Source organism: Drosophila biarmipes, chromosome 2R (genome assembly GCF_025231255.1).
Source record: "Drosophila biarmipes strain raj3 chromosome 2R, RU_DBia_V1.1, whole genome shotgun sequence".
NCBI classification, from domain to species: Eukaryota; Metazoa; Arthropoda; class Insecta; order Diptera; family Drosophilidae; genus Drosophila; species Drosophila biarmipes.
This window is the reverse complement of record NC_066615.1, coordinates 14,213,338-14,240,034: the sequence shown is the minus strand read 5'-3', so window position 1 is coordinate 14,240,034 and position 26,697 is coordinate 14,213,338. Positions and strand designations below refer to the sequence as shown.

Genomic DNA, 26,697 nt, shown 5'->3' with positions numbered 1-26,697 from the left:
TTTCTTTATTTTTCTTTTTTTTCTAAGATGATATAAATAAATCCCCATGGTTGGACAGTGTTATTTACCCAGGGCTCAAGGCAATTTCCGCACGGGTCTTTGGCGACAACCAGCCGCAATCCAACCGGCAATCAATCAATCATTGGATCGTTCAAGAGCCTCCGCCGATTGAAAGATGCAAAGATAATGGAGAAGTTGGTTGGCCCAGAGCAGCAACTCAAAGAAATTTAATAAAAGCTCGGACAGGGCTTCCGTGTTCTTTAAAAAGTGGAAGAGTAGAGGTGGATGGTAGATGGATGGTAGAGTGCTGCCAAAGACTTTTTCTCGGGGTTTCGCGCGGTGATTGAAAACCCGTTTGTTGTTGCCAATGGCAAGAGAGTAATCATAAGCAAAAATACGTTAATAGAATTTTAACGGAGCGCTGGGAGAAGTTCGCTGGAAAGCTCGGAAATGCGGAGGCCCAGAACGCCCCGAAGGGCGTGGCAGTTGTAATAACACCACCGTCGAGCAACAGTTAGCTAACTGTAATCAATCAAAGCAACCTGGGCTAATTAGTGGTGGCCAAGGGGGAGGTGGTGCAGGCTTAAGAACTAGGAGACTTAATTAAACGCAAAAAAGGCCGCCAGGCAATGCAATTTACAATTAACGATTTTCACAAAATTAAACAACAAATTGCGTAATTTGCCTCGGCTGCATGGCTAACAAACAGTAATGAGTGGGCGGTGCAGACCGCTGGAGAGCGGTGGGCGTGGCTGTGTACATAGTTGCGGATTTATGCGCATTTATTAGATCTAGGTAGGAGAATAAGTGAATAATTTTACTATGAACCATAAAATAACTAGGTATTTCAAAGGGAATTTTTCCATTTTTATTTTGAAAAATTATATTAGGTTTACTTGAAATATAAATTTTTGTTTGTAGTGTTTTTTAATTTTGTTGGTACCTAAAAAATATATTTATATTACAAATATCCAAAAGATATTTGTCTTAAGATTATCTATCTAATTTGATCTGCTAACTCAAGCGAACAACTACATGTTTTCATTTTCCCTTTGAACTGGCTGCCAAACTCTATTCGTTTTGGCAGCTCATTTAACAATTTGCCCATTCTGGACTTGACAATTTCGAATGGTAATCGATTTCCATAAAATATGAAAACGAATCCTGCGCTCATCTACACAGATACATTTACGGATACAGATACAGATACAAACGCATGTGTGTGTTTCCACATTAAAATGCAAATCACGTCGCTGGTCTGGACCTGCTTTTGTTGTGTGTTGTGCTGTGTGTGCGTGTGCTCATAGCCTTGGCAATTTGAACGAGCGTATATGGCCAACAACGAGATGTACACATTAAGATACAAGATACATAAACACATTTGGCCCGTTCGCCTCTATCTGTATCCATGTGGGTGTCTTTTCAGCGTGTGTTTGTTCTGCAGGCATTTTATTCCTTCTTTTGTGACAGGAAAAAATTTGATTATGTGACTGGAAAGATTTTTTTTATGAGGACAAGGCGTGGTTCTGGTGTGAACAACATCCTGTTGTGAAAAATACCTTTTATGGTTCTGGGAATCAAATAAAATGCTAAGCAATTATTAGAAAATTATTAAAAAGGTGTTAGGAAATACATTTGTAGAATGCTACGCTCAACAGCAATGGGTTTTTAACTTCGCGGAAATATTAGTTATATTTGCAAGGAAATAAAACTCTATTAATATGTATATATGTTCATATATCCAAGATGGATGGGAAAAAAGAATTGCCAATAAAGTTCTTAACATTTTGTACGCCTCCTTGTAAACTATTAAAAGCCATATTTTTATTACCAGTAAACCATTATCATATAACAATTAACAAATTCATATGCGTTTCAGTTACACGTTTTACGACCCACTTATAAGCCCAATTTGGCTCCTTTATCGGTCGACAGTTTATCGCAATTATGGTTTTTTACCAAAAATGTGTAAATACCCGCCACACCAATTTAAAAGCAGCGCAAAAAAACAAGCCAACGCATTTTAATCGACGCAATAAGGAAGACAAAAGCAGAACCTTTAGACGGCAAGTGGCACATCAAACAAAAGCGCCAAAAAGAATGAATAGGATCAAATAAGTGGGGAATAGAGGAGGGCAAACAGAAAACCAAAAACGTAGTTCAAATATTTGCCAAGCGGTTTTCTGTAATAAAAGGTACCCGAAGAACAGGCATCCAGCACTCCCCACATTCATGTAAATTCTCTACTTTGGGCCTTTGGTTCGAATTAAAAATCATTCATAATAATTATGCCCTCAAAGGTGTTTTTTTCCTATTTCTGTGGGTCTTGTTCTCTCGTTTTCAAACGAAACTAACAAGCAAATAATTCAAACGAAACTGAAATGTAAACTGAGAAGCAAAATAAACAAAGCCCAGACCAGCTTCGGTCTGTTAAGGTACAAACAAGTAAGAGGAGAATCTTTGAAGCCTGGAAATTAGTTAAAAGTGTCGGATTTGAGTTGGGGGAATATGTTGTTTACTTATAAATGAAATAAACATCCAACCCTATCCACATACCCATGACATGTGGCCAAAACAGCAATGAAACTTCAATTCCAAACTGTGTGTATATGTATGGGTTTTATTTTGGCCAAATTGGACCCACATGGCCAGTTAGCTGTCAGTCCCACTTTTGGCCATTTATCGATTTTTGTGGGTGTCCACGCAACTTTGGTTTTTTTTTTTTGACTTAGTGAGTTGCCAAAGCAAAATCAAAATAATGTCGACAATTAATTTTTCATAAATAGTTATGAAATAATTTTGGTGAACATTGATTGACAAACGATGGGACATTTGATGGATGCTCTTTGCCCATGTGACATGAACGAGTTTTTGAAGGAGTGCCGCGGTTTTTGTGGTTGGGAAATCGAACTTTAATCATAACAATTAACACGAAAAATGTGTTAGGCACGAAACAGGCTGCTGGTCAACTTTCCTAAAGGTCGGTAACCGGTTTTGGTAGTGGTTTGGTGTTTATTTTTTTCCAGAGTTTCGAGTCTGGGCCAACATTCTTGGTAAGCCTTTCTCTCTCTCCCTGTCTTTCTACGACATTTCTCCTGGGGTAACGCATTAAAAAGCCGCTTTTTCTTGAGCTTAGCCTAGCGCCAGCGTTACGTGTCCGTTAGCACTCAATAACCATTTTCTTGGGCGGCAAGTGCTTCGATCCCGGCCAAAACTCAATTCAATTTTCAGCAAAAGAAAGTTGAATGAACCGCAAGAAGGTCGTTGGTAATGAATGCACTCGAATTTTATTCACCATCATCTGTAGGGCCGCCCAAAGTTTGTGCAAATTAATTGAATCAATGTCAATCAGTGGAGCTCGGAATTGCGTTTGGGTTCAATCAAGATAAATGTTTGGGAATTTGGTTTTTGGCTTAAATAATTTATGTGGGAATTTCGTTTGGTCGAGGTTGAAACAACGAAATGTGATTGAGCTATCAATACCCATGAGTATCTTGCGGAATGCATAAATACTTCTACGAGCTGTGGAGTTCGAATGCAATTTAAAGCGACTTATCTCTGTGGTAGTTTATCTTTTCCTTTTTTGGCTCATATTTTCTTTTATTTAAATGAAAAATGTGTATAAAAAGCTATTTCATTTTAATTGGTATTTTTGCATTGGAATATTTTAATTTCATAGATTTCTTATCTCGAAGTAAATACTTTAGGAACCTTTTGCCTTTAAAAATTCCAAGACATTTCTCACGCAGCTCAATTCGACGTTTGATGAATTTCCCCTGCATCTTTCTCTTTATTCCCTTTTATTGAATACATTTCTAAGCCAGCCACCTTTTTTCAGCTTTTTCCACTCTGCCCACCTGTCACTCTCGAATTCTGTTTTTATGCATTTCTTGTTTATTTCTTATGGCCTTTTTGCATACTGTGCATATTTCGCTGGCTCGACCAAGTTTTTCCTGCTTTTGCATTCAAATTTCAGAGCCAGAAAAAAGTACGTCTTGTGGCTATACTCTACCCAAGGGGGATTAAGAGTTTAAGCGAGCGGAATGACAGGCCAAAAACTTAATACTGAAGTGGAGGTATCGAAAGACATTTTGTTATTTGGCTCTTTAGGGCATCTTGGATTCGCTGAGCTCGTTTTGCCCCCACTTTTGGTTTGGCCGCCTTTGTTGCACAGCTTTTGATGGCTCAGCATTTACATTTCGAATCGAAATTCATCTTTGTATTGGTATTTTTATTTTCCTGTCGCATTTCGTTGTGTATCTGCCTTTGTATTTGATTTATTTTCAAACTGCGCTTTTCATAAGCCAACAAACAAGTCGCTGATTGGCGGCCCTGAAAAGTGGGAGAAAAACAAGGCGGCTGCGGCCCTTTGAAGTGTTTGTCGTTAGTCATCTTCATCTCCATTTCCATCTACAAGGTTGCGATAAGCAGTATTGCTTGGCCAACTAATAAATAGTTCATCGGAATCCTAATTGAATGCACACCGATGCATTATTTATTGCTCTCTAATTTATTCCGACCGAATTCGGGGCTGTGATGCAAGCTCAAACACCAGTCGAAGTGCAAGTTGGCAAATTAATTGAAACTGCCGGAGTTGCTCGTAATTATGTTAATTAGGCAGTGCACATAATATACTCGCCGGTGTGTGTCTTTCAGTTTAAATGACAGCTCGCATAGAGCTCGAAAACTTCAGGCTTCAACTTTGAGAAGTTGCCCCGAAACGCAGGGGAAAAAGCCCAGTTGAGAAATAATTATACACATGAGGGAATGTCTGGGCCTCTGGAGCGGCGATCCCTCAGAGGTTCTTCACTCCTCACTGCCGGTGATGGGCGTGAAATGAGAAAAATCTGAGGAGAAAAATGTGAAAAATAATAAATGATATTTGGGGCGGGGTAGCGAACATCCGGAGGCCCCTTCTTAACCTTTTGAAGTGCAAGCGGGGCCAAGTAAGCGATTCATTATTGCATCGTTTTCTCACATGTTCTTGAGAAAGTGTTCTCCTAAAATGCCTTAAATTGAATGTAGGTGAAATTAATGGCTTTAGGCATCGATAACCTAATGAGTTTTCGCGCTCAATTAATCATTTTATGAAATAGGAGAATTCTGAGATTTTAAGAAGATTAAAAAAGGGTTTGTTCCGCACTTGTTGTAGATTTTTAATTAACCAAAAACAAATTGAAGTAATATATAAACTCTACATTTTCATTAGTTTTTTAAAGATTTAAGACTTTAGGGATGATGTCCTTATCAACGAGGCGTTGTATTGCTCTCAAAGACCCTCCTATTTTTATTGGTGTAGACCAATCAGCATCGTAGAGGAGCCGAGATATATCACCTTAATAATTGTCAGAGGCAAAAAGCAACATTTTGCAATTAACACGCCGCATGCTTGTTGAAAGCGTTTCTGTTGGCCGGGACGCCTGTGGCGGGCTGCAGACGCAGATGATGCTCGGCGAGACCCTCGGATACCCAGCCGCAGTTGCAGATACAGATGCAGATACAGAAAATCTCTGCATGAATCTGCTCCAAGACATTGACTCCAATTGAGCAATGCGAAGCGGGCGGAAAAAGGGGGGCCAGTTGCTCGAGTTAAGTCATGTGTGGGCTTCATTTACAACTCACTCGACTTTTGTTTTGGATGCTGGCGGGGAATTGGAATTGGAAATGGGCTTGGGTTCGGGCTCCACTTGGGAACTGGAGTTTCGCCCACGAAGTGCAAACTGCTTCTCCTCTTCTCCGCTGGGCTCGAGTGTTTGAAGTGTCGACATGAAGTCTGACAATTGCAAAAGTTGTTTATGAATAAAGAGCAGAAACAAATTTAAATATGTGTACTAGCGTTTTTCAAGGATTTGCTTTGTGGCTCCGTCACCAAGTGAGAGATTGTGCGCCCCAACCACTCCTGATTGCAGTTTATGCATATTGAGTCTTGGTCTCTTTGCTGCTGCCTGCCCACTGAATCTGATCTTCTGCTTCAATTCAAGTTCAGCGTTGAGGTGCCTTTGCTCTCCGCCTGCTCAACTAATTTCCACGCAAACATTAACACCGACATCAAACAGAACTGGCTGCTCAAAGGGCCCGAGCAGCTAAATATTATTTATATAAATTAGCGCAGCAAGCTAGATGCTGCATCTGCCGCGGACGCAGAAGTTGATGCTGCATTTTGCCCCTGGCAAAGCCAAGCAGACGAGGCAAACGATGCAATTTTATGCGCAGACGCCTAAATTGAAAGCGACGCGTAGCGGACGCAGCAGCACTCAACGAGGCGCTCTATATTTACACAGAGAGGAATTTGTATTATTATAAAAGATACCTTACATATAAACACACATCTCCTGCAAGAAAAAATAAATATATATAGAAGGTTTTCAAAGCCCATTTCAGACAAAAAATACATTCTCTAGTTGATATTGGTCAGATATCTTAGTTCACAGAGGAAGGTTTTTGTTTAGAAATAAGATATTCCATCTTTGACAATGACAGACACAATTAAACAAGAGGTTTGAAAGACTAATATTTTGTATTTAGCTATCAGAAAAATCACCATATAATTTACAAATAGGGATTAGAGAGCCATTCAACTTAAAATTTCTTCTTTATTACGTCAAATATTAATATTTATTTTATGACTAGTAAAAAGTTTATAGTAGTGATAAGAAAGTGATTTTGAAAGTAAAAGATATAATTGTTACGGCCCATCATGAAATTTGCAAATTGTACATATATATATATATATTTTAAATACATTTATATATTAATTCCATTTTAAATGATCAAAAGAACTTTTGGATTTACATAATGTCATATTGGTTCTTTAAATATTCTGACCTACACAACACTCTCTATCATTTTTTTCCGTGCAAAGTCAACAAAGTCCCCACAGTTTGGGAGCCACTGTGTGTGCTCTTTCACTCCCCTTCGAATCCCCTCTGCCCCCTCTTTCGGGGCAGCCTCTAGGGTCATTAACATGCCCGGCAGGAAAAAAGCAGAAAAACCCAACAGGAGAGGCACAGAATGAAAAGTAAACGAGACAAAGCCAAATCCAGTTGCTGGGAAATGAGGGGGAAAAGTTGGAGCCGGAGCCGCAGAAGAGAATGCAGCCGGAGTGAAAAAGCGACGCGACCCTGGAGCAACAAAGCGCGTCTGCATTTGTGGGTGGTGCCGTGGTGTCAGTGGTTCGCGGCGGAGAGGTGGTTCTGTGGTGCGGTGTTTCAGCGGTGCTGAAGGTGGTTCTGGGGTCCCTTTGGGGGTCCAAGGTGCCGGGAGTTTGCCTACGCCTATTTTCCCACTGTTTGTTGTACGTGCCGCGTCTGTTATTGCCAGTTGGCAGTTAAAAAGGGGTACAAAAGGGTAGGATTAATCCTTGAAGTAGGGGAAAACCAATGGGGAAAGGCTGCGCATTACATCTAAAATTAGTACTAATGGTAATTTAAATAAAATATGTATACATATCGACTGGTATACATGTAGGCAGGATTTAAGAGACATTATAAATATATCATTGATTTCATCTGTTTAAAATTTATGGTTTTATGGAATTTATTCATTATTCACACTAAAATAAATGTGGGTACATCTAATGCAAAAACAAACTAAATGGGATTTATTTTTAAACTAACCAAATGATCCACAGAATATTGTATTTTTCGGCACGACTTACAATTAAACTCTTGAATAATTCAACAGTTTGTGGGTTTGTTTACTCAACAATAACCCTAATTATAAACCAAGTAAATTATCTGTGCAAAACTTGTTCACTAATCGTTTCCCTCTTTCCGCTTCTCTTTGCAGGTAATTAAATGTTAATTTTTCATCGATTTCATGGCACATTTAGCAAAGTAAGCCAGCTCACGGCTCGGATGATGGCTCATAATCGGCTCGACTTGACTGGCAAATGCGGCTAAGGCAAATATGAATAAGGCTCATTAATTAAACCCAGAGACACAACAGAAGTCTGCTCCTTTGTTTGCAAATTTTTCGTTGAGTTCTGCGTTCTACGAAACATGAGAACGCATATATTGTGAGGATACAGGTTATAAATAGTTATGACTGCCCATAGTTAAGTGCCCCAAGTGAACGAACTTTGCCGGCTATTGTGTTACTTTTACTTGGTCCGACACTTTCGCAGGCCAAAAGAAGAAAAACACATTTCCTGTTCCTAATACTCGGCTGACATGCAACAATTTTCAACCTTTTCATTTAGGCCCCACAGAATGGGGCAGAACTATTAAGTCCGATTGCCAACTTTCACTGATAATGTCCCAGCAATTATGTATTGCTCCGGTTAATGAAGGCCCGAGGCTGGTTTTTCCACATCATCTTTCTTGGTAATGACATAATTTGGACGGCTTTCAGGGGTCAACCGAGGGGTCAAACACGTGTCTCTACCTCGTCGTCGTCATCCTTCAATTAGCAGCCAGTGTGAAAGGTGACACGAACGTGTTAAGTTGTCGGGTAAACGCTGGAAAAGAACCCATCTGGCGAAGACCTTTTGATTCGAGTCCAGAATTAGCATTTTCCCCCACTGCGGCTTGAGAAACAGAAACAATCTGGGACCGAAACAATGAAGACGAATTTGTACAGTTTCCGCCTGGCTGATTTCGGCCAACAGATCCCACCGAAAGCCAGCCACTCAACAAGGGTCTAATGGCTTTTTAAAGTGACCAAAATTTGGCATGTGCCCCGCGTAAACTAGGTAAATTAAACGCCGACTCTTGGCCAAGAGGTGGGCCAACTGAAGTTGGGCAAACAATGTTGAATGGGATTGTGTTTGGGGCATGTCGAAAGATGCATTAGCCGAGAATTGGGTAAATTCTGGGCATGGTGTGGATAAAAAGGTAGAAGCATTTGGATGGGAGTGTTAATTATGTACCAAAGTCAATAGAAACATGAAAATAATAAACGTATATACAAGTGAATTGAGGGGATTTTTTCATTAAATAGGTAAACAAGAAAAACACTTATGGGCAAACATTCCCCTTGAATTACTAATTGATTGCTCGTTAAATACAATTTATTCTGTTTTTGAGCTGGGATTTCTCTTTATGGTTTTCCCATATTATGCTGTCAAAAGCACTTTTATGCCTTCGCACTTAAATGCAATTGCATTGTTTGTCTTAATCAGAGTAATTTTAATTTCTGTTTTTACAAAAATACCAATTTATGGCTTATATATTATGCCTCATCTTTGTCCAATTAACTCTGCATTTAATTACCTCATAAATTTGAATATCTCACTCCTAATTTATTTGTCATTAGTTCTTCCATAACCAGTTTGTACACAAAGTCTCATCTAATCAAAGCCTATTTATATTTATAGATTTTATCTTAGCCCATTTCCGACATAGTTTCAATCGATTTTATTAGTCCATAGCTAAATTTTATGTGTGTCGAACAGTAACCTGCTGGGAATTATAATAAACTCGATACGCTTTCAGTTCTATTAACCATTAAGTTAAATTATTTGTTTTTCAGCTTCCACTTGAGCTAAAAGCCTAAGTATGTGGAAACCAACTTGAACCAGTTTTCAAATGGGTGCAAAATTATTGACAAAAGCTGAAAGTGAGTTCACTCTTGCTGATGTCAACAGAGCAGCTTAAGTAGCTACCTTTATTTTGCCCCCTTTTTTAAGCGTTCAACGATCGCTTACTTTATTTTAGTTCCCAGCCCTATTCACGGTGCACTGATTTATGAAACGGAGTCAAAAACGATCCGATCTCTTTTGTCGCCGGCATTTTTGGCACTAATTTGACAAGGTCGCCGCTTCACCGGGCCTTTGTAGTCTTGGCCCAAAGAAATCACGACCCAAACACGTTCGACTGATTTCGCTTTGCAGCCGAGCTTTTATTTCTTTTTTTTGTTTATTTTGCATTTTGAGTGGTCCAAGTCGGCAGCTCATTTCGCAGATATTTGCATAAACATTTGACGGCGCGGTGGGGTGCAAAATAGTTGCCGTGAAATGCTGTCATTCATATTAATTTAGTGGGTCAGCCGGCGATGGAGACCCCAATCGTGCGGATTTCCTGTTAGAAAGGCTCTGACTGTTCCCTCCCATAATAAATCGCATCTCTTTAAATGGGTAATGAATAGTCAAATTCGGTTTCGTGACTTCAGATGGCAGACAATTAACCCTAGAGCAACTATGCCCATTCTCCTCAGTCACCTGCTGTGGCCAGAGTTCGCTTTTGAACTTTCATTCCTTTTGGATTATTATGCAAGAAGGCAGGCTGGGGATGAGGATTTCTGCCCAGATAAGAGCCGACGAAGGCAGAGCTAATTAAATTATAAGCCAAGTCCGACGCTGACCCAAGATGAGCCAGGGAATGGGGTCACCAGAAGGTGGCCTCACCCCCTTTTTCGCCGAGAGTGGTTAAATAATATCCAAATGGATGGCTTCGGCGTTTGCCGTTCGTGTAGCTGGTGTTGATTTGGCCATAAATTTTGTATGCTTTTGACGCCGAAAATCGACGACCAGAGCCGAAAAACATTCACGGCGAGATGAGGTAATGCAGCCAATAACTCTTGAGTTACAGTGGGATCGATTTGTGCAGTGCGGCCGTAAAAGCCAGCTCAACTCTAATGATTTTCGGGGGTTTTTAGTACAAACGCGGCTACTGCGGCTACCAAAACATTACTTCGTGTGACCTATAAGCCTTTTTCACGGTCTTTTTAAAGCTTTTTACTGGCAGATGGCGCGGTTTTAATTCATTACTGGTGATTTTATTATTTTCCGGTTTTAACTAATGACTTATTAAAATTAAAGTTATTTTGTAGTCATTAGTATGAAATTAATTTGATGGGAGTTTTATTTTGGGATTATGTATGTTTGGAAAATTTTCAAAACTATTTTGGGCCTGGGAGTGTCAAGGTTAGTGTTGGAAAACAAATTAGAAGTTTTGTTTGCCTTTTTTGTACTCTTGAAGAAATTTGAGTTTAAATTTAAATATTTAAAATTGTATATTTTTAAGATATAGTATGCAAGCAAGAAGACAAGATTTTTTTAATCTTTTTAGATCTTTTTAGTGCTGAAAAGGTGTTAGCAACATTAAATTCAATGTTTTGTTTTCTTTATGCAATATTTTTTAAGACAAATGAGTTATTGGCCCGCACAAATTAAAAACTAGGGTTGTGAAACTGGAAGGTTTCCCAGCACAGCAGAGCAATTACCTCGAAAGTCACCTTACCCGCAACTGTTTTGGGTTGCCCATTAGGCCAGGACACCCACTGTGCCACATGGAGCAGTTGCCTGGACGTAAACATGAATTATGCGTAGACATCTCGCGGGTTGGTTAGTTCACCACCCGCTCCTCCCCGCCGTTTCCCCCTTCCCAGCTCTCTTTTTGAGACCTGTCATCGGGCGTTGTCAACAAAATGTTTGCGACTCGCAGGCAACTTGGGGCCAAGTGACGGCGGCATCATTTCGATTGCGTTTTATGGCCATAAATAAGCCCAAAGGCGGACTGAATGATTTTTTGGCCACGAGGCAGCAGGCTGGGCTAACAAGGAAAATGTTGGAAAAACTACGAGTGCCGCAGACGAATCGCAGCCAAGTCGTGATCGCACTTGAGTGCCAATTACTAGCCAGGCCCATCAATTCGCCGGGGTTTTGTGCAGGCCAAGTTAATAATCTCATCAGACTGTGAGATCGAGAATCTTCTGCATGGGCCAATTTGCATGGACAACAATGCTAAATGGGCCGTAATGACGGGCCGAGAGTAGTGCTGGTGCAATTCAATTAATTAGCCCGGCCAAGAGTGCTTAGTAATTCCCTTCCTCCTTTTATCCGCCGCCCCTCCTTTGGGGCCCGGCTTTTCCTGGCTGCCACACGCGTGTGATGAACATTTCCGCCGTGGAAAAGCGCCTGTGTGTGGTGCAATCAAAATTAATTAAGGCACAAAGAGAGGCGGCCAGATGCTTTGCATGGCTTTTCCTCCGACCTGCCACTTTACTGCCTTTTACCGCAACACTGCACCAATTTCCATTGCACCTGCAGCGGCCACATCTTCTTTGGCTTTGGCTTTGTGTTTTCCATTTGGTTTTTCCTTTTTTCATTTCGCCTTGACAGGAACCATGCCACCAGCGAATGTGCATAATTAGAAGTGGTTACAAGCTGCAAGACCATGTGATCGCAGATTCAGTTAGCTTGTCCGGCCGCAATCAGCTGGAAAACTGGCATCAGTCAATCAGCCGTGGAAAACTGCAACTGCAACTGCAGCTGCAGCTCATCCAGTTGAGGGTGCATAAATTAATTAGCCGCGATTGCCTCAGATTGGTGGTCCTTAATTGATGCTGGAATGTGCCTGGGCTGCAGTTTTAGTGATATGGCCCTCGTTTCAGATTGATCAATAAAAAATATCTGCACTAGTAAAATTGTCCTCTTGAAAAACTAGCACAGAATGAAAAATATATGTTTAAAGTTAATCTTAATTCATTAAGTTTTCTATAAATCTACAGGATCTTCAATTCATTAAGTGTAAAAATTAGCAAAATTTGATTTTCCTGTTGGTTATTTCTTGTAACTCAACCCCTTTCCTGGAGTTTCCCAGCTTTTCAGATTTATTGGCGATTTTTTACAATTTATTTAGCCATCAAAAATAAGCAAATCACTGCACGGGGGTTCCCAACTTTCCTCAGAGAACTTTCCCAGCGCAATAAGAGCGAGAAGGGAGCAAGTTGAAGTTGCATCCTCGGCCGCAAAGTGAAATGCATAATGAGCATAATGTTGGCGCTGCACGACGCCGATTCGGTTCCAGATACACAAAGTCTGAGATGCAGATACGGATGATAATGGTAATGATAATGCCGTGTCGCGGAGACCGACACATGAGCGCTGCACCGAGAACTCAGGCGGAGAGAAATTTGAGAAATGTGTGCTGGTAATTAAATGCAAAACTCGAAGCGCAAGAAGGAGAACAGCGACATCGTCAACGATCCAAGATAATGCATAATTGCAGAAGACAAAAGGAAATGCCAGCGACTCATGGGCAATGCGACTTATGTGCAGAGCAGGAGCATGCAAAATATGAGAAGAATATCTAATGCCGTGCCACCGCATTCTCTGGATATACATATGTATATGTGGATATATGGTAGTCCGCCAACTGCCACATCCATCCTTCGCTGGCTTAAAACGGCGTTCAAATTAATGGCCAAGTTTCACATGGGGCAGCATGAAGAAAGAAGCGCAGATGCCAACACAATTGCCAATGGAAATTGCTGCCATCTCACATGTGCGCCGCGGTGTGAGTGTGCATCTGTGTTTGCGAATGTTGAGTACGAGATACAAGTGGTTAGATACAAACTAGAACAGCAACTGTTGGGGTACGAAAGTTGTGGCTATCTGTCACGAAGGTGAAATACTCTCTATGTGGATAGGTAACAAGGATGATAGTTATATTTATCAAGCATTTATTATCATCAATACACAGTTTATTAACATATAAATTTTTTGAAAAATTAATTATGTTAGTAATTCTAAATTGTAATATTACTTTTTAAATTTGATATCTAACTATTCAAGAAAGTTTGGATTTAGTCATTTGTACATATGTACATATGGAATAATATTTAATATTTTTTCCCTTAGACAATAGCAAATTGAAAAAGGAAATTCCATTTGAAGTTCGATGTGTTACCAACCCATTGATTATTTTATAATCACCCACTTCATTGAAGAGCATCAACAAGAATAAGTTCTTGTAACGAAGATGAGTTGCGAAGAGTGACTTGCGGGCTTTTTTCCCTTGTGTTAGAACACGAACTCGCAACACGGGGGCACAAAAAATAAAAACAGAAGTTGCCACTGGGAAGTAAATTCCATGTTATTACTTACCAGCCAACGGAGGAATGTTCAAACAACATTCAATCAGAAATCGGCAAGAACAAGGCGGAGTAGATACCGCCGATACACGCTTACAGATCGAGATAATAAATTTACTGGCACTCTGGGCAGTCTTGGGTTCTTGGGTTTGCCCTAAAAAGTAGCTATTCCTACTTATTTCACTTTTAAGCCACTCACTCTTCTTCTGGCCAAAGCGCTTGGCTGTGTGCTCTGCATTTTGTTTGGAGCCCGGGGAAGGCAGTAAATATGAAAGCAGAAAGCAAGAAACTTTATTTGGGTTAGCGATTGTTTAAAAATGCATAAGGATGCGAAACTTGGAGTAGCTGGAGGGGAAAGGAAGCCCGCAGGAGTTTGGCCAGAGGAGCTGCAAAGGAGCAGGGGAGAAATGGGGAATTTGCAAGGACTCGAACAGCAAATGGAGCTAAAATTGCAATGCACTGAAAGGAGATATGCAATCAATTTTAACTTAAGTAACAAAGAAAATGTAAAACAAATCTTTAAAAATTAGGTTGTTAAAATATATAAATAAACCTTCGATTTGAAAAACTCATATGTTAATAAATATATAAGATACTTTGATACAAAACAAAAAGACTTAAATATTCAAGGACATTCTCAATCGTTGTAGATTGTTTACAGTGCAGAAAATGTGAATAGAAGCATATGCAGTGAACTGCAGAAGCTACAAGATCCTAGCTTCAGAATGAAAAATATAAGAAGCAAGCTTGAAAAGCCCTCAAAAAACCCAGGATAAGAAGTTGACACACTTGCAATTTCAGCTGAGTTTATCTCAACAGGTGTAGGGATTTCGGCACACCAACTCTTCCCCAATAAATCCTCACTGATTTGCGCTTAATATGCAAATCAAGCGACGGCTTTGGGTTGTTTAAATCAAGTGAACCGCTCACCCACTCACTCGCCACTCACAGGCAAAAGTTTTTAAATTAAAAAATTATGGATGGCCAAGTTAATGGCTTTCTCGGTCAGAGGAAAAACAGAGAAATATAGAGACGACAGGTGGGTGCAGTTTTGCAATCAAGATGAGTGGGCGAAAGTGGTTCAAGTGGTTTCGCCACCGCGAATGTAAATGCAATTTCATTAAATTGAATATTTATCGGTTGTCATTGAGCAAATTGCAGGTAAATTGAGGTCTATCCTAATACCTCCACACAGCGCTGACGGTATAATGTGTGCAGCTATTCCGCCAAGATAATGGACCGAAATCATCATTAGTCGAGCTCTCAGGGCTGTAAACATTGAATTCTAGAATCTAAAAATGTTACCTCTTGCCGACAAATTGTCAACTATTTTTGTGACTCCTAAGAATAATGCTCAATGGCGAGAACCGCTTGAACAGGTTTCCAGGGAATTCGCCGCACAGAAGCCGTTTGATGAGCGTAAATCTTGATATCGGAACATTATTAACGTCAATTAATTCTAACTGTTTGAGAACGAAGGCCATCCATTAGGTCCGCGGAGATGCGAGATGGATTTCAGGCGGCTCAGATGGTGGGGGGTGGAGAACCCACCTGGGATGGTGGACGGTTGGATGGATGGCTGGCATTTCTCCGGAGACCCTCAACCTGTTTTTCTTTTGTTGCTTCGCCCGCTTTTCTGTAATCGATACAAGTGGCTCTTCGGTCTGCTGTGTTTGCTGTATTTTTAGTATTTTCCTGGTGGCCCGTTGTTTTCCCCTGGTTTTTCCACACTGCCTCGCCTCACGATTTCCCAAATCCGATTATTATCAAGTCTCACGTGAGTGCACGCTTTGCTGCTGCTTATTTTTATTTTTACCACTGCTGAGCTCGGGCTTTGTGCTTTTTACAGTTGCGCCTTCCTTCTGCTTCCTTGGAAAATTGCTTTGAACTTGAAAATTTCCCACGTGACGCGGCGAGAATCAATCTCTGCTTCTAGCTTTTCTTGTGCCCTCTGTTCGTGTCACATGTGCCAAGGCACCCCTTGCGAATTTTCCACACCGCCACCCGGCGAGTTTTTCCGACGGGCACGAAGAGCAGCTGCACTTTGCATGTCACTCGGCTAACGGTGTCGTCTTTTCCCCACTTTTCCCCGCATTTCCTCTCTTTGTTTTGTTGGCTTAAAAGCCTTTTCTCAGTCCCGGTTTTGTGGCAAGTGTCGATTGAATTTAATTGGATAGTTTTCCGTGCATTCCATATCTTTCGAGGGGCCAAAGAGGCAAATTGTGTTGAATTCCCATATTCGTGGGTAATTTCTTTTATTGGATTGTAATTTTTGTGGGAATTTCAATTGGCTTCAAATTGGAGCTAAACGTTATGGCCAAATGACACGGGCTTAAATTGCATTTTACTGACTGCAATATTTAAAAAAGTTTCAGGATGCACTTTTAAAATAACTTCAGTTATTAATTTTCAGTTTAAATCCCTCGTGTCCCTCATATTAAACACAATGTTTTTATATTAAACTTGAAGTCTCTGTTTCTTTTTCCTTTCTTATTTAATATTTTTCAAAAAGCACTCCAATTTAAGTGTTGTTTACCCAAAGTCATCACCATTAATTAAAAGTAACACGGATTAAATTTATATCCCTATTTTATGCCAAGTTTCCTCTTTGCTGAGTGAAAAGTAAGAATCATGCAGCTGCATTCCGAAGTTTCTATTAGCAGCAGCTGAAGCTGCAGTCGTCGGGCACTTTCGGTGCAACATGTTCGTGCCATTTGGCAGATCTTGGCCAGTCTTCTGGCCAATCCATTGCAGAGTTTGGTGTGAGTCAGTTAAAACACAGCAAAAAACCCAAACAAAGTGAATTTCTTGAAGTGCTTCTCGTGCTGGCAAAAAAGTGGCCAGGTACAGTGAACACTGTGGGCTGCAGATGGCACTTAATTTGCGAGCACGTCCCAATCAAAGGGGAAGTGCATAGTTCGCGAGTCGTAAGCTAGGTTTTTAACGATTGTGGCTCAGAACGAGACTTGGCCAAGACCGGTGGCAATTAAAAAGAAGTTAGCACTTGGACGGTAAGCGGTGAAAAAGGGCGACAGTTCGTAGATGTCAAGTTCAGGGTTACTCCAAGGGCTTGGGCGCGGGAATTACCTGTCAAAGTCCAAAGACAAAGTGAGTAATTAATTCGCAAGCGTCTTAATCCATCAAATCTTCCGTCTCTCCCTTTGAAAAGTTCATGGGAGTTGGCGCTGGGCTGTGTGAGAATTTTACTTCTGATTTAATGAGTTTTTTATTGCCAGCTCTCGTTGGATTGAATTCTTTATGCCATCGGTTCAATGAGCTTTGGGCTAATTAATAGCTCATTAAATCCTCCATTTGATTTGGGTTCTTTAGGGCTTTAGTTAATCTAGGACTGGTTTATTACGACTTCGGATTAACCGTTTAATTCTGATTAAAGACAGTTAGCATCTTTACTTAAGATAGGAGACAGCTGGTCTTCTTTAATTGTTTTACTTTTTACTGTTTTAATGGAACTTTGTGATCAGCTTTCAATGCTTGGTATGTTAGTAAACACCACATTTACCCCCCTAATTTTAAGAGCCATTTATAAGGCTCTGCATCATCCCCAGCATAAGCCTACTGTGCTGTCACATGGTTTTCAATGATGATGATAATGACGAAATCTAAGAGGCTTAAGTTTTAGGAAAACCCCAAAAACCCCAAATGCAAATGGCTGCCACTGCCAACTCTCGACTCCCATGTGGCTGCGTAATCAAATGCATGTAATTTGAGTTTAATGAGTGTCAAAGTTATTAAAAATCATTTGCTCCGACCAGTTATGGTGGCTTTTCTGCCAACGGCTTTGGCTTTCGGCTTTCGGCCAGTCAGCAGGCCATGTTTTCGGTCCATGAAAGGCAGTAGCGCGCTGAGGCTAGAGTTACAAAATCGTTTCGAGACATTTTTGGGTTCGTCATCGGGCTTAATTACCGGCCACAACACATTCTGCCCGCCAACGATTCTGGTTAAATGAAATGTGTCAATAAATGTAAATGGCGGTAGAAATAGAGTTATCATAAGGAGGCGGCTCAGCCAAAGTGAGATCTTTGAATAGAGTCGTTTTTGGTGTCAGAGACAGCAGCCGCCATAACAATAACAAACAGTGAGTGTCAAAAGTTGTGCGACCAGTTGGCCGATACTCTGCGGAAATCCACTTGAAAATTCTTGGAAAGCCGATTGTTTATATAACTTAATATAAGCTGGAGTTGCTTGATTTTCGATTTGTTTACTTAAGGCCGGGCCAGCGTTTCCAATGAAATTAGGCGAATTTGTTATGGCCAACAAACTATGAAATCGTAGACTTGCCTGTCTTGATTCATACGTTTCGCAGAGGCTGCCAAACTGAGTAATAAATCGTAAATGCACAATTGATACCCAAGTGTGGGCCAAGTGACTTTTTGTTAATTTGCCCACTAGCCAAGTGTACTTGGGCCGTCTTGGTCTGGGGCAGCAAACCTGGCAAATGCAATTTTTATGCTCTGCGGTGTGGGCGCTGTACGCCCACCCGCTTCACCGCCCCCCGAAAGGCAGCCCATCACTGTGATATTGATTTGATTGTGTGCGTCTGCTGCTCTCGGCTGCTCACATGGCGTATGATTGATGGCCCTGCGGGCACGAAGGAGCAGAAAACGGCGAAAATATGGATGTATCCCTGCCCGAGCTCCTGCTGCTGTTGGCTGGAGATATAAATTGCATTTATTGGGAAAATTGACAGGAGAAATATTTGCACGTTGGATGGGAATTAATCAAGAAAAGTTAAGGCAGGCAAGGGAAAAATAATCCACTCGAAGGTGTTCAGTACTTATGTCACCATTTTTATTGCTAATATCTGCTAAAACCATAAGTAAACATTTGTAATAAACCAGTTTATTTTAATTATTTCCTTTCAGCCACCACATGTCTGGCCCTACAGTTTGAGCTGCACTGGGTTCTAAGCCAGAAAGAGGGAAAATCGAGCGGGGTAAGTTGGCTTGACTCGTGTTACTCACAGCTAAACGCAAAACCCATAATTTTTTCCCATTAAACGTATATATCTTATATCTCTTAGCGTCGTTACTTTTTTATGGTCGTGTTTCCATGTGTCCATCTGTAGACTTGTCGGTTGTCATTTGTTGTTTGGGTTTTAGGATTTGCACTGCATTCGGAAACCGGTCGAATTGGTTTTGTGGTGATCACAGCATTTGCATAAAGTTTTGTTCTGTTTTTCTCTTTAATCGTGTGGTGTCTGTGCGATATTTCTCCAACCGCTGGATTTTAATTTATTTTCATTGATTGCACATATACAACTTTTGACTTAATGGCTCTCTGACGTAACTCGAGCTGCTGAAATTAGCAAAATAGCCGTAATGCTCAGCTACGGATTTCTTCGAGTGTCTGCAGGATTTTCAACAAATTGTGAAATGCTACGATTTAATTAATCGATCTGTAAGTTATGTTGATTAGCTGTTGGATTTACAATTTGTTAAAAAACGCCGCTGGGCGTTAAAAGTGATTTTTGTTAGTGGGCTGTAGGAAATGAACACCTGCTAAATGCACGTCAATTCAATTATTTCGACGTGATTTATTAAGGCATTATTTAACATTTTTCTTAGTACTTTTTTTGATTTTTGGGTTTTAGTTACAAGTAAAGTTTTTGACGAAAATAAACTTCAGGTGAGTTTGATTTTCAAGCCACTTCGTTTTCTCCAAACTTTTCCAACAACTAATTCCCAACTATGATCAAGCAATTCTTATCAAATAAATGCCAAAATGTCAATGCTTCCAATTCCGCCAATCAACTTTCGTTGCTGTTCTGAACTATTCCCTCCAGATTTATCTGATTCCGTAGCAACTTGTGTTTTTCTTTTCTGGTTTCGAACAGGAAATCGCTGGTTGGCCACCTAGGTAAGTGGGTTCTGTGGTTTTTGGGTGGTTCGGTTTCAGATGATCCGAAGGTAATTTGTTGCCGGTCCGTGGGCCTAGACAAAGGACTGATTGCCGGACTTGACTGACAGCCCGGCCAGCAAAGGGTTAAGGTATTAGTGGCCACACACACAGAGACTAATTCTGCCATTGTATTAGCCAATTGTGGTGGCTGTTCCTCATGCCAGTTCCCCGGTTTCTTTCTCCTTGCGATTTTTATTTTTATTTTTATTTCAGTTTCAGTTTGTTTGGCCAGCATAATGATGCCACTTGATTGAAAATGAACGTGACTGGAAAACAAGTTTCGGGGTTAAAGTTTTCCTGTTTTGCTTTCCTCCACCGACTCGGCTCGTTTCGCTGCTCCGCAGCGGTCTTCTCGCAACCAATTCTACTGTTCGAATAAACAGAAAATAGCAAAATAAATTAGCCAGGAGATGCTCTCAGCCATGAACTTCTGTGACATGTTTTGCTGCCTCAGCTAGCTATATTTACCAACGAGGAGCCGGGCGAAATTGCATTTAGTATTATTTAATTAAAGTTTTCGCTCCGCCGTCTTCTTGCCATTCGGATGCGGTCCGGGCGCCATTTTGTTGCATGTTTCCTAACAGAATTATGTGCGCATTTCCGTTTCCGGCTCACGCAACAATGCACCGGGATCCGTCAGCGCGGAGTACGGCGTCTTCGATTTAGCAGGAGAACAGTGGGATCTTCAGAAAATATAATAAAGTTAAAAAGTAATCTAACCAGTAAATGAATAAGATTTTGAATATATTTTACATAATAAGGTTTCAATTTCTATAGGCATATATTTTTATATTCCAAATCTAATTCACTTTTGATCTTTGTCCTTAAGAACCCTATCCCTTCTAATTGAAACGCTATGCCAAAGATTACATTCACCAAATCGAATACTTAATCGCTTTTCCTATTAAGACCCATTTATTCCACTGTCCACCGCGCTGGCTGGTGGAAGAATAATAGTTTACCATTATTAAGTTTTGTGCGGGTGGATTTTTCATTCGTTTTGTGGATGCCGCCGATGTTTCTTCTGATTTTACTGCAGTTGGTTGCTGCCGTTGCCAAGGCAAATTATTTGCAGCATGCACAACAGAGTGTGCCACAATAAGTGGCTGGGCAAGGACCTCTTCCTCCAACCCTCCCTCCTTCGACCCATCGGAAATCCCCACAAGATTGAGCGGCAAGCCATTGCAATGACAAAAGTAATTTGCTTTTAAAGCAGCACCAACTGCAGCATCGGGCGAAGGCAATTTAAATATGCATGGGCCATTATGCATAAGCGATGCCTGTTTCTCCATCCTCGGATATTTGTGCACAGAGGAAAAATTACAATATCAAGGAAATCGCAAGGAAGTCTTTGATTGATTAAGGTTGCTAAAAATTATTTGTATAGTGTGACCAAGGTGCCAAGCCATATTCGAGTGTGACCATCAACTGAGGGAAAATGTGACCAACTCCGGAATTGAGTAGTGATTGTGTATGAATAAGTTTTTTCCAGTGTACCTATACTTACTGGTGTGTGCTACATGCAACTTCATTCGCATTTAGTTGCGCATTCAAGTAAACCCAATGGGGCTCTCAACTGACCCACTAAAGTCGCCCGTTCGGTTCACGGACTCCAGGGACCTGATGCTGTAACTAATTCCGAGTAATGCCCATTCGATGTGGCATATTTAAGACTTAATTTACATGGCCGTCCTCTGCCCGCTTAAACCCTAACCTTTAGCCCCACTGAGTAGTCGTTCGTGCTGACCCCTTCTCTTTCTGGCTTAAAGCCCGCCTGGCAGCTGGTCCGAAGCGGAGCACTTTGTCATTTTCAGTTTGTCACACTTTTGCCCAAATAAAATTTCATCGCCTGTCATAAAGCCTTGAGAGGCAAGTGTCACAAGCACTTAACTCAAGGAGGTGCATGGGTTGAAGGGGTGGTGCCGCCAGTGGGAGGGAGACAGCACTGCAGAGAGCTAAGAAGTGAATGAGACGGCACTCCAAACTGCTCAAGTGGGCCAGGCCCAAAAAGAAATATGCCAAGCAAAATTCGTCATGTGCCTAAAATCAGAAAAACGTTGGAAAAGAAAGGAAAATACTTTACTTTAAAGCCGGTTTTTGGTTTATTGCAGGCAAAAATGTTGGAAAAGGTTTAATAAAAATATTTACTTCTAAAATAATAGTTGTTTTTGCTCAAAGCATCTCCTGTGATTTTATTTAACGATCAATAAACCCTCACGGAACTAAAAAACATGTTCAATTTTTAAGCTTTTAATAGATCTCGTATAAAACTCTACAAAAAATATCCCCCTCCCCTTTCAAGACGGCTTTTCCTTTCATCTTTCTGCCATAAAACAACCTCATCAACACCTTGTCTATCTTCTATATTTATCCCTTATCTCTTTTATCACTTGCTGCGGAACCAATTAATGTTTACCCCACCCAATAAATATGTTTGCCGCTGTCAACAATTGATTCCCTCATAATAAGTGAGCCATAAAATGGCTCTACCCCCAATAGATAGCATGTGCACCTTATGCAATACATGTTTTCTCAGTGGGCCCTGGGGAAAAGTTTTTGGCATTAGCTGGCGTATCCAAACCAAATAACTGTCAGGGCTAAGACAATAGAAAGGACAGACAGCAGACAGGCAGGCAGAGACACATCCCCATATAAACCAATATACTACATAGAAAGAGGGTGGGTAATGGCGATCGCAAGAGGGGAGCACCGAAAGTTGTAGTTTGACAGCCGCAAGACAGCTGTCTGTTTGGGGAAAAAACCCACTTTTACGAGGGGTGGCGAAAAAAGGCAGCAGAAACATAAATTTTGATTTGCTCGCCTGACAGTTGCCCTCTGCATTTCACACGCACCCCACACAAGTCATCAAAGGTCGGGCACAATTTTCCTATTAGCTCAAGTGAAAAATCACTGCAAAATCGGTGAATGGAGGATGGGGCAGAATTTACTGACCGGTAAATCAGACAGACCTTACGTATGCTGCAGAACACATAAATTTTAGGGCAGAACTGCCAGTATTTCAAAGGCCCATTATGGGCTAAAGTATGGTCCAGCAACTTTTCCAATTAAAAGCGAAATAAACTTTTGCCTCCGGAACTGGCTCGCCGAAAATTTCAATTAAAATCATGACTGGCTAAGCGGGAATAGCCAATAAAAAGCGCCCATCGAATGATATTACCGATTTATACCCACCTGCCCGGCGTTTCTTGTCTCTAAATTAAGTTGAATGACTTTGGTGCTGCGACCACGTGGCGTATACTCAATTATCGCAAATCGTTTGCAATTAAAGTGCCAGAGCCACAGGCACAAAATCTTGGCAAACGCCACTTTTGACTTATCACTGGGTGTTTTTTGCCTTTAGTGCTATCACCATTAATACCAATGCCTTGGCCACCTTCGCTTATCACAAAAACAGAAGTCTGGCGACGAGGTTTTTGCTTTTTGGTTTTTTCATTTTCATTTCGTGGCGTCTTTGTTGATAATCTCACTTGAACAGCTCGGAAATTTCGTGGGTTTGATTGACAACCGAGTGCCGGCCAAGGCCGGGCCTTTTGTCTGCGCGACTCACTTGTTTAAACGCAGTTTTCATTTCTCGTATTTACTTTTATTGATATGCCTATTTGTGCTCTTAATTTATGTATTCCGGTGGAGTTTTTGACCGTGACATATTTTTACTTTCGAGCGTGGCGTAAAAACGGGGGCAGTGAACCAGGGAAAAGTCGTTCTACTTTTTAGTAGGAACTTTTGAGAGTGCGAGACAAGCCATGTGTAATTATAACCTTCTTTATATTTTAAAATAAAATGTATAAATAAATAAAAGTTATCTGAAGTGATTGTGTGATAATGATTATTTATTGCATGATAATGTGAAAGAATATATGTGGAAGAGCAATGATTAATCTAGAGATTTATTGAGGCAGTCAAGAGATTTGTCACGGAAAGAATGCGAAATGGTTTTTATATCTTTGCTGTTCTTTTTATAGGAAAACTAAACTCTTAGAGATAAAACTAAAATTATGTTTTTTATTATATTATGGATTTATGTAGGTTTAACATGTTCTTTTACCTGACACCTCTTCTTTTGAGTGAAACGCCTTTCATCTTTCATACGCAGCACCCACAACTTTTATCCTCAATTAGGATTTATCTTTTCCCGCAAGCGTTTTCCTTTTTACACTAGTTTTCCCGCATTTTCCGCCCCTTCCGCCGTTCCGCCCCCCAAATGCCAGCTCTAACTAGTTGAATGCAATCAACACGCTCGCAATTAAATGCGACAAAGTGCAGACTTGCAGATGTGGTTGCTGGTGTTGTTGGTGGGTAACCCGTTCCGCCCACAGTTCCAGTTACCTAGACGTGTCCCGCTCCGCCCCCTTTTCCACCCCGTGGAAAAGCGACAACTGTCAGCGGGTCTTTGGCACACATTTACATGCTGTTCGCCCCCTTTACACCTCCTCCTTTCTGTTTAGCGTGTGAATTTAATTTGTGCATAATTGCAGTTGCAACTGCCATCGCATTGCTGTGCTGCAGCCAAAAAATGTCAATATCAAATTGTAATCAACAACGAGAAGTGTTTTCAGCTCTGTCCAAGTGTTTTCTTTTCACTTTGACAATTTGTTTCTTTTTGTTAGGTAGGTCTTAGGATATTTAGACATGAAAAGGGGTTGGAAAAGCGGTGTCGATTGACGGACTGATGGCAAATGCGTAGGAAAACAGCTGTCGAGGATATGGAAAAGTGAACCAATTTAAAAATTAATTTTAAGTGCTCCCAAAACTAGTTTCTGGCCAAAAGAGGGGGGCCTAATAGTTTGCCACTTGCATTTGTGAATAAAATTCTCATGCAAATGCATTTGCTGGGAATGAAAGTAGAGAGAAAATGTATGGCTTAATTGGCAACAGCTTTATTATTCAGTTGCTCTGAATTTATTCGTAATACAACTTTAAGTAGTAATAATAACTATGGCCTTAAATTATGATCATATGCATATAAGTTCGCAAATGTGCTGCTACTGAGACCTTACAAAGCCTTATTTCGCTGTCCAGAGTCAGTTTTGGATTCATAAATTTTAAACCAGAACACAAATTTCACTTAGTTTGGCATGCACGTATGCTCAATATTTCATATTTATGAGACTTTATGCGATAATATAATTTAGCACTTTTTGATATATTTACTGGCCTATTAAAGTGCTTTTCGCTTTATTAATACAGAGAATACAAATTAAATATTTTTTAATAATTTATTATTATACTCATTTCAGAACCACCATGCGACAGTCCCAACGAAAGTCACTCAGCGAAATGCCCAAGCGAAGCGGATTCCAGCAGCAGAAGGCCATCAAATAGATTGGCAATATACAAATTAAGAAAATCTACCAACATTTACGAAACCCAGAATAAAACACTTTGAAGTGCCAAAAAGAAGAGGGAAGGAAAATCAGAGCGGCTACGAGAACTCCCCGCGGAGAGGGAGCAGGTTCGTTTTTTCGTGGACCGTTTGATAGAAAGCCGTCAAAATTACGACGTACCACCCACCCACGCCCAAAGTCAAACAGAACCCGGCCAACACGGACACCATGTCCGGGCCGGGGGCTTTTGACGATGAGCCGCCGCCGGAGCCGCGGGACGGATGGCTACTGGTGCGCATCCACGTGCCGGAGCTGAATGTCTACAAGTGTCTGCAGTTCCCATCGGAGCGGCTCGTCTGGGATGTCAAGCAGCAGGTGCTCGCCTCGCTGCCGAAGGTAAGTCGGTCACTGTCATTACCATTTGCGATCGTCACTATCCGTATCGCTGTATATAGAGCAGTGCATGGTGTCTCATGTGCGCTAGAAACTCACCAAACGGGAAGAAAAACATCTAAAATGGGTGCCTTTTCAATTAAAAGAATGTTTACAAGATCTCTTAAATCGAATTTTTGACTCTGCCTGATCTCTGCTGTAACACGTACAGCGTAGAACTAGTTAGTTGCCGACTAGAGCCATAGTAAATATGCTATCCAATTTAAAAGGCAATCTAAGTTTAATTTACTTCCCCTCATCATAAATTTTAATAAGCTTATTAAGGCCTTGCATAACCTTCTAAAAATTGTAAATATTGTATAGCCGAAATCATCCATTGCGTTCTCAAATTTAAAATCTCAAAAATTAGACATAACCCGTTTCCAACTCATCATCATAGGCGAAGAGCAGTTCTATATAGTAGGACCAAACCACAAACCATGCATACAGCAAAATAACTGAGGGGAAAGAAGGAAATTAGTTATAAAGACTCTAGATTATTACAATGTAATACCCACACATTGTGATGACGGTCAGGACGATGATGACAGTATTAAATGTGTAGACGGTCAAGGCGAAAATGTGGACGAGTATCCAAATGGGCACGAACCCCAGAAAGGGTATAAAGAGCATCTCGTTGTTCTATAAGGAAATTAGAAATTATTATGATAACTTGATAGATCCAAGATTTTCAATAGAGAATTCAAGAGATGCCTCTATAATATCTTTTTTTCTTAACTTCAATTTAAAGCTATAAGTTCTTAAATGCTACTTACATTATGGACTCCCATGCAGAGCAGGGCTGAAGCAATGATCCCGAAGAAGGAGAACACCATGGTGGCCTTGAGGGCCGCCGGTGCTGGGATGAGGGACTTCTGGTACTCGTTGGGAAAGATGCACTCCATCATAAATCCGGTTCCGATGGTGATGTACAGGAACCAGGTCAGGAAGATGCATCCAAAGAGCAGCACCCCGAAACGCAGCGAGTAGCAGAAGCAGCACTTGGTCAATATCTGCTTCAGATATCTGCAGCGACAAGCCATGTTTGCTTTTTGATCCTAATGCTCTACGAATTTCAAAATAAAATTTCTAGGTTTTCTTGAGAAATTAGAATTTTTTAACTGGTGGATTTCTCGGTATGTCTATACTTTGATTTCGTATAAAAAAGGGAGAACTTAGAATAAGT

The 26,697-nt window shown here is 40.8% G+C and overlaps 2 protein-coding genes across 5 annotated transcripts in view; one reads left to right on the top strand and one right to left on the bottom strand.

The window, feature by feature from the left end:
- LOC108036903 (AF4/FMR2 family member lilli) overlaps positions 1–26,697 on the top strand; it is a 67,628-nt gene that overhangs the window by 8,822 nt on the left and 32,109 nt on the right. For all 4 annotated transcript variants that reach the window (XM_050887855.1, XM_050887854.1, XM_017113290.3 and 1 more), the window contains exons 2-3: positions 18,699–18,769; positions 24,993–25,475. In XM_050887855.1, coding sequence (XP_050743812.1) covers positions 25,308–25,475 — 168 coding nt within the window. In that variant the 5' untranslated portion in view covers positions 18,699–18,769; positions 24,993–25,307. The remainder of the gene's footprint in view (positions 1–18,698; positions 18,770–24,992; positions 25,476–26,697) is intronic.
- Positions 25,752–26,690, bottom strand: LOC108036905 (uncharacterized). Its single transcript, XM_017113292.3, has 3 exons — positions 26,288–26,690; positions 26,030–26,153; positions 25,752–25,969 (listed from the first exon to the last, which is right to left on the bottom strand). The coding sequence occupies exons 1-3, from the start codon at positions 26,552–26,554 to the stop codon at positions 25,878–25,880; spliced, it is 483 nt and encodes a 160-aa protein (XP_016968781.1). The 5' UTR covers positions 26,555–26,690; the 3' UTR covers positions 25,752–25,877.